Source organism: Arvicola amphibius, chromosome 1 (assembly GCF_903992535.2).
Source record: "Arvicola amphibius chromosome 1, mArvAmp1.2, whole genome shotgun sequence".
NCBI classification, from domain to species: domain Eukaryota; kingdom Metazoa; phylum Chordata; class Mammalia; order Rodentia; family Cricetidae; genus Arvicola; species Arvicola amphibius.
In genome coordinates, this window is record NC_052047.1 from 154485740 (window position 1) to 154493655 (window position 7916).

At 40.2% G+C, this 7916-nt stretch overlaps 1 protein-coding gene across 1 annotated transcript; it reads right to left on the reverse strand.

Annotated features, from left to right (window-relative positions):
* Window positions 1-493: 493 nt before the first annotated feature.
* Window positions 494-1435, reverse strand: LOC119825220 (olfactory receptor 4D10-like). The gene has a single exon (XM_038345962.1). It carries the CDS (start codon window positions 1433-1435, stop codon window positions 494-496), a length of 942 nt encoding a protein of 313 aa, XP_038201890.1.
* Between the last annotated feature and the right edge of the window lie 6481 nt (window positions 1436-7916).

Genomic DNA, 7916 nt, shown 5'->3' on the forward strand with positions numbered 1-7916 from the left:
TGTCTATAAATAAAGCTTCATTGGCACACAAACACATAATTAGATTTAAGTAATTGAAACTATATTGGTGTTTTGGTACACATCTGCAATTTTAGCACTTGGTAGCAAGTACAAGAGGTTTACTGTATCTGGGGATACCCTGGGTTACACAGTGAGTGTCAAGCTAGTTGACCAACAATATGAGATCCTATGTGAAAAAAATAAAACCAAAGGGGGGAAAAAGAATGCTAAAGAGTTTAATTGACTTTGGAATCATATTCAACATATTCAACATTTGTTTATATCCTTCAGTCTCACAGATTTTAGCAAGATTTATTCACAGTCTCAGTGGTTTAGGTATGGATTCCAAATAGTGAAAATGTAAACGAGAATTGGACCAATCAACTTGATAATTTTTTTTGGTGTCTTAATATATCAGAACAAGACAAACGAGAAGGCAGAATAGAACATAGTTTATTTATATTAGAAACATTTAGGGTGGCAATAAGGAGAGTTACTTTTCTATTCCATCAGAAGGGCCAAGTCTTTTCCTGAGTCTCATCATGGCTGACTTCATTTCCTGGTTCCTCAGAGTGTAGGTTAAGGGATTGAGCAGAGGGGAGATGACTGTGAAGGTGACAGAGATTGCTTTGTCTGTGGGGAGGGCAGTGAATGGCCGGGCATAGACATAAATGCAGGGCACAAAGTGTAGGGTGATCACAGTGATGTGGGAGGTACAGGTAGAGATGGCTTTCTTCCTGCCCTCTCCTGAATGAGACCTTAGCAATGATAATATGACCATGTAGGACACCAGGAGCAAGAAGAACCACAGTGTGTTGAGCATCCCGTTATTGGAAATCATCAGCAGCTCCATAACAAAGATGTCTGTGCAGGCAAGTCTGATGACCTGGGGGACATCACAGTAGAAAGTGTCAAGAACATTGGGTCCACAGAATGGAAGTGTCAGCAAGAGAGAAATCTGCACGATGGAGTGGATGAAGCCTCCCACCCAGGAGCCCACTATTAACCCAATGCAACGGCCTCTGCTCATGATGGTCACATAATGGAGGGGCTTGGAGATGGCCACATATCGATCTACAGCCATTACTGACAGAGAAATCACATCCACTCCTCCAATAAGGTGGAAGAAGAACATCTGAGTGAGGCAGCCATTGAAAGAGATGGTCTTCCTGTCTGAGAGAAGGTCCACCAGGACCTTGGGTGCAGTGATGGAGGAAAAGCAGATGTCGGCAACAGACAAATTCCTGAGCAAGAAGTACATGGGGGTGTGAAGGCGCGGCTCACAGGTCACGGTGACCATGATGAGAAGGTTCCCCAGCAGAGTTGTCACATATACCATGAGAAAGAAAAGGAACAGCAGCACGCTGACTTCATGACTCTGGGTCAGGCCAAGGAAAATAAGTTCTTTGACCCTGGTGTAGTTTTCCATCTCCATCAAAACACCCTCTTTCTTTGCTTTTATTGTTTCAAGAGTCAGGCTGTTTATCTTGTCTTCCTAAGCCTCTAAGATGCAATTCGGAAACTCCTTTTTATGGCTATAGCACCTGGAATAGATTGTTGTCCATAATCTAAATATTGCAGTTAACTTGATAATCAAATTATCACATAGAAAATCATTCAATATATTTTTCTACCGAGAGCAACATTGGAAAAGAAAATACATTAGTAGTGTCACCTAGAATATTTATAATAAAAAAAATTTACCATGATTCGTTTTGAAGATTTTGATATCAAATTTCCAATGATCTCTCTCTCTTTCTCTCTCTCTCTCTCTCTCTCTCTCAAAGTCAATTTGTTTTGCTTTAATGAAATCTTTGTAATTCTTTTTGTCAGTTATTTTACTTGAGGGGCAAAGATTCTGGCTTTCCTATGAAAAAGTGGAAGGACCACTATCAAGTTAACTTTTCCTAATTTGTTATTATTATCAGTTGTATTCTACATTTTACAGGGAGACTCCTGGATATGAACATATGGAGATTCTGGAATTCTTCTGAACGATTGTTTTTCACTAAGCGTAGGGTTTATGTGCTTTGTGACAGGAGTGCTGAACCCTCTGCCACGAGAAGCTGGAGCGGTAGTTTCACCCCCTTCTCATTCTGTCATTAACTGAATGAGAGATGAAATTGACTGCGAACTGTGAGCTGCCAACAGTATCAGTATCAGTATTGGTTTAAGAAAGTAGGGAAGAGGAGGAAACTGTGTGTGTGTGTGTGTGTGTGTGTGTGTGTGTGGGGGTGTGTGTGTGTGTGTGTGTGTGTGTGTGTGTGTGTGTGCATGATAGTAGGGGGAGACCCATGTGAGCTGCTGTAGGACTGAAACAGGATGAAGCTTTCTGGGTCTGAACACAGGTTTCCAATTTTAGCCTCTGTTAAAAACATAGAAATCAAGCTGGGCATGGTGCTGCTTGCCTTTAATCCCAGCATTTGGAGGCAGAGGCAGGTGGATCTCTGTTAGTTTGAGGCTACAGAGTGAGTTCCAGGACAGCCAAAGATACACAGAGAAACCCTGTCTCGAAAAACAAAACAAAACAAACAAACAAAAACCAACCATCACCACTACCACCTCCATCACCACCACCACCACCAATAAAAAAAACACAGGAATCAACTAGAAACCTACTGTCCCCTCCTCTGTTCCTGCTTCCTTTCTCCAGTGGGCATCATCAGCAGACTCATTTGTAAGTTTTGGGAAAAAGCAGCCACGATGACATCAAGAGTCCGTTTATCTCGAGCCTCAGTTGTCTGGTGAATGGTTCTTTTACGTATTCTTGAAGAAGCAGCTTTCACTTAGTCCCAGTTGAGCAAGATGAGATGCAAAGAGACTATACTTCCACCAAATTGCAGCAGTTGCTTGTTGGGACTCAGCTTTAAATGCACTTATATCTAGCTCCAAAGCCATTCTATTTATTGGAGCAATCACTCTGAGCATTCAGTAAGTTGGAGTTACTTCTTCATCTCAATTTTAGTGTAAAGATACTAGAAAAACACTTCCTGACAGGATATTTAATTGAAAAGTCAAGGAGTTTCCAGATAAACTTGGGTACATCATAGACATTCCACTTTCTCACACATGTGAAGCACCCCTAAGACTGTGTACCAAAACTTGATATTCAAAAAATATAGCCAGACTCTCCCAGATTAGTTTTGATTGTATTTCTGACATTGAGTTTATTAGGAATTTCAAAAAAGTAATCTAATCAATATACCCCTTAGTCTTTTCTCACACAGTTTTTGGGTCCTTTCAGGACAGTTGGCACTTGACTTATGCTAGCTATGTCACACACAAGTGCAGCTAAGGTCTTATTCTGGCCATGTTCATTCTGATGGAAATATAGATACATACGGGCATTGACAGCCATGGGGACCAACCAATGATGCCCCAGTGTCATAGAATCACAGTTGGGCTCTATTTTGGGCTATTATAGGAAACTTTAAACTTTAGCAGTGGAGATAAAAATTTGTCACTGTCTGCATGAACAGCAATACCAGAGGCAGAGAAATAATGCCAATAACTGGTGAAATGTCATAGCCACACAGAAAGCACTGAGAAAAACAGTGCAGTTGATTGGTGGGCGTGGGGAGTGTGGCATGAAAGGAGACTTTTATTAGCAACATTTTTCCTTGCCTCATTACATCATCAATAAATATTTCATTATTGAATCCCATGGCTCTTAGGTGCTGTCACCTCAGTGAATGACTGATCTAAGCATACTATCTATTGGGTATGCTTTTCATGAAAGGAAGATTGTATAAGCTGGAGGAGATGCAATCAGAATGGAGACACATTGTTCTTTCTTTTCTCCCAATTCAACACATGTATCTTTACATTTTTGTATTACAAGGTTATTTGAGAAAATCTGGAGAACTGCATTTATTGGAAAACACTTTTTGCATTGATTTTAACATGTAGCAGCCACATACTAAACAATTGAAAAGCTCTCAACTCTTGTCTAATGCCTTGTCTAAGAACCAGGCTACCTATGAATTCTTTTTAACACTAAGTCCCCTTCCAGTACTTGACACCTACCTTTGTCAGTGAGAAGATTGTCTTTGGTCTGAAATACTTAATATTCCTGGAAAGTTTTTAAAGTTAAACACAATGACAACATCTCTATTTCAATATACACACAACCCTAGCTAGCAGCTGAGTATCTTTACCTGTTGCCTTTACCTTAAAAACTCAAATAAAATGATATTATATTAGATCCAGTAACTGTTGATATTAATCTTTGAAGGATGTGTTTCTGAAGGTAAAACCCTTTGCATATCTTAGTGTCCTTGTTCCATTTGCCTTGGCAGCAAACTCAAAGAGTCACATCTTCAAGGTTCTTCTGCTGTGTTTCTGTGTTATATTCAAATCCCTCAGTCTCAGGCTTAATGTAAACCTGGCAAAGGGAATATCACTGGACAAGAAAGCAGAAGTAACTGACTGTAGCTTTGACCACACAGTTTTAAGGGGGTCATTAAAATATTATCAAAACATATAGGTACACATATTCACACATACTGACTTATGTTGGCTGGTGTTCAAAGGCTTTAGAAACAATACAAGAAATCTCTTTGGTTTTTATCTTTAACATTTACACTGGGCTCCTGTGTCATGTCCTGGTCCCTTAGTCTCAGGCTTATTATGAGAGCTAAGTATAGTTGAGCAAGCAAGTGGAAACCAACTGGCTAGTTCCACCGCTGCTGGTGGAGTTTCAGTGGGGATTATTAAATTGTTGTAATGCATGTGTAAACACCCATGTGTAAACAGAGACAATCATGGAAAAAGGCAATTATTCAAGATACCAAGGCAGAAATTTATTCTAAAAATTAAAATTTATTCTGCCTACCAAGGCAGAAATTTATTCTAAAACTTAAGAAGCTCTTTGTTAAAACATTCCAATCCATATGTCTAAAATAGTTCAGTGTCAACTCTGTCTTTAGAAGTATTGTATATTTGAATGACAATATTTATTTTTTAAAATAATTTTTATGTGCATTGGTCTTCTGCTTGCATGTACATCTGTGTGAGGGTGCCCAACGCACTGGAACTGGAGTTATAGATGAGCATCATGAGCTACCACGTGGGTCCTGGGAATTGAACCTGGGTTTTCTGGAAGAGCATCTAGTGCTCTTAACCACTGAGCCACCTCTCTAGCCCCTGATAGCCCATATTTCTTTCATGGATAAAGTCAAGAAGTTAGAAAAAACATAATTGGATCTCATTTAATTTCCTCATCAAGCAGAGAATAATATGACTCTTGAGTGTGAATGTCCACCTCTCTGGGTGCCATTGAGGATACTTGGAAAGGCATACCTACCAAATCTTTCCCATCATTATGCCATATAAACCATCACTTTGGAGAGACCTAGACAGAAGTAAGTTTGCAAGTGGCAACACAGACAGCAACACCTGCTTTGTATTAATGTACTGTTCCATACAATTGGGTGGTAAGATAGAGTGCCCTGGAACACAGTTGAGATGTGAATCTTTGGTTGTTCTTCTTCCAAAGGCTGTGAAGTCAACTTTCCCAGAGGGATCAAGGGTAAATGAATCCTTAGCCCCACTTTTCCTGTTTCTGCTATCATGTGTCAGCATAAATGAAAAGTAAATGAAAAGCAGCAGATACAAAGAGAAGACAAGGACCAATACAGGGTAGAGACATGTGTGACCTTGCCAAAAAGCATATTTTAGATAATCACTATTCTCACAAAGTATAGAAGATTTTTATTTACTTGTCTTATTGTTGTGTCAAAAACCCTGAGAAAGTAACTTAAAGAAGGAAGGATATGTTGGGGAAGTCATGGCAGGAAGGAGCAAGCAAAAATGTAAAATCTGGGGCCGGATAATAATAATAATAATAATAATAATAATAATAATAATAATAATAATAATAGCAAACAATAGCATTATTCCTGGACCTACATTTGATTCCCAGAACCCACACAGAGGCTCATAACCATCTGTAACTTCAGCCCCTGGGGATCCAATGGCCTCTTCTCGCCTCTGTGGGCACTACACATACAGATGTTGCCCAGATAGGCAAACCTATCTATGGCCTGGAGCTCATAGAGATCTGACTGCTTCTCCCTCCAGAGCATGTGATTAAAAATGTGCATCATTGTGTCTGACTGTTCTTGTTTTTTTTCATTAAGAATAGTATTTGACAATTTAATAATGCACATAACATTACGATTATGAGCATCCATTCCCTCTTATCTCCCTTCCACCCCAGTCAACTACATTATAAATTCCATTTTCCACATTTGTGCCTTTTGTTTTGTGACCCTATTAAGTTTAACCTGGGTCATTTGCATGATCATCAGTGTCAAGTATCTGTCAGAGCCTGGTGGACTCACCAGGGTGCACATAAACAAAGACAGTGACTTCCTCTCCTTCTACCACCCATGAGAGCCAATAGTTTCCCAGGGAGAGGTAATGTTCCATGATCCCCACCACCTCCACCCCAGTTTATGACTGGCTGTTGGCAGGACCAATAATGTTCTAGACTAGCGCAAGGAATAGCAGTTGCCACCAGCTTATGATTTAAATTGTTCTGCTTTACCTAGAAGGCAGCATGTTTCAGCCTTTCTTCCCATCACTGGCTTTTACCTTCTTTCTGCTCCCTCCCTCTTCTGTGATGCTCCCTTAACCTTAAAGGGTGGTATAAATAACCCACTTAAAGCTGAGACGTCACCTGCCACTCATTCTCAGCACCTTGAGAAGCCGTGAATCTCTGCCACTTACTGCTCACTGGAAATAGATTCTTCTCTGATCATGATTAGAGGAGCAGTTGTCTATGGATATAAACAAAAATATTTAGAAGGAAGTTTAACATGTCAAATCAGCAAAACATTAGTAGTAATTCCATTCCCAGGGCCTATGATTGCCTACACTTGGGTTTTGACCAGGTTCGCAATACCATGTAGGAATTCCTCCTTGTTCAAGCCAAGAGAGGTTGATTACCTTGGCAACAGCCTCGCCACTATTGTATCAGTGGGCACATCTTGATTGGCAGGTTAGTGTTTTAGGTCGCAGGCTTCAATGCTGTATAAGACTGTTAACTTTGCTCCTCTAGAAGCTTCCACAGCATTTTCTTGTATTATGTGCAGTAGGCAGCAGGGAATGATCTTGCAGTTCAATTCCAGATTGATTTCATTATGTCCTACAATCTTGGTGCATGCTGTCTGCAGCAAAAGGATCATACCATGTAGTCATGGTGGCAAACAAGGGTAATGTTAATGTCCTGTGTTGTTTTGGGAGCCTCTGAAGTGGCCCTTGTCTAACTCAAGGGGGGATACTCTGCAGTTGGAATTGGGATATTCACTTCATCACTATGGCTTCTGGAATTGGCAGTACTTACCCATGTAGGGTCCCTCTGTTCAAACTTAAAATGTGTTTTGAAAATTAGGTTATAGACTTACAGGTTTCTATATAGTCTCTTGTCGATTTAGTTTGGTTGCTATCCACCTTACCTTTTCCTTCATCCATCTCATCTTCTTCCCTGTTGAAAGGAGGCCGCTTGTTGGTTCCTGACTGCTCAGACCTGAAATAATCACACAGAAACTATATTATTTAAATCACTGCTTGGCCCATTAGCTCTAGCTTCTTATTGGCTAACTTTTATATCTTAATTTAATCCATTTCTAGTAATCTGTGTATCACCACGAGGCTGTGGCTTACCAACTAAAGTTCTGGTGTCTGTCTCCAGAGGGGCTACATGTATTCTCCCTGACTCTGCCTTCTTCCTCCCAGCATTCAGTTTAGTTTTCCCCATCTACCTCTGTTCCCTGCGCAGGCCCAAGACAGTTTATTAACAAATGGTATTCACAGCATATAGGGGGAATCCCACATCACTTCCCTATTTAATCCTCATTAGCCCAGGATGTCCCTTCTAATTTCATTTCTACTGTATATCTCTCTTTAGGATG

Bases quoted from the DNA above. Each gene is read 5' to 3' on its own strand.
- LOC119825220 (XM_038345962.1), bottom strand. From the start codon at position 1,435: ATGGAGATGGAAAACTACACCAGGGTCAAAGAACTTATTTTCCTTGGC.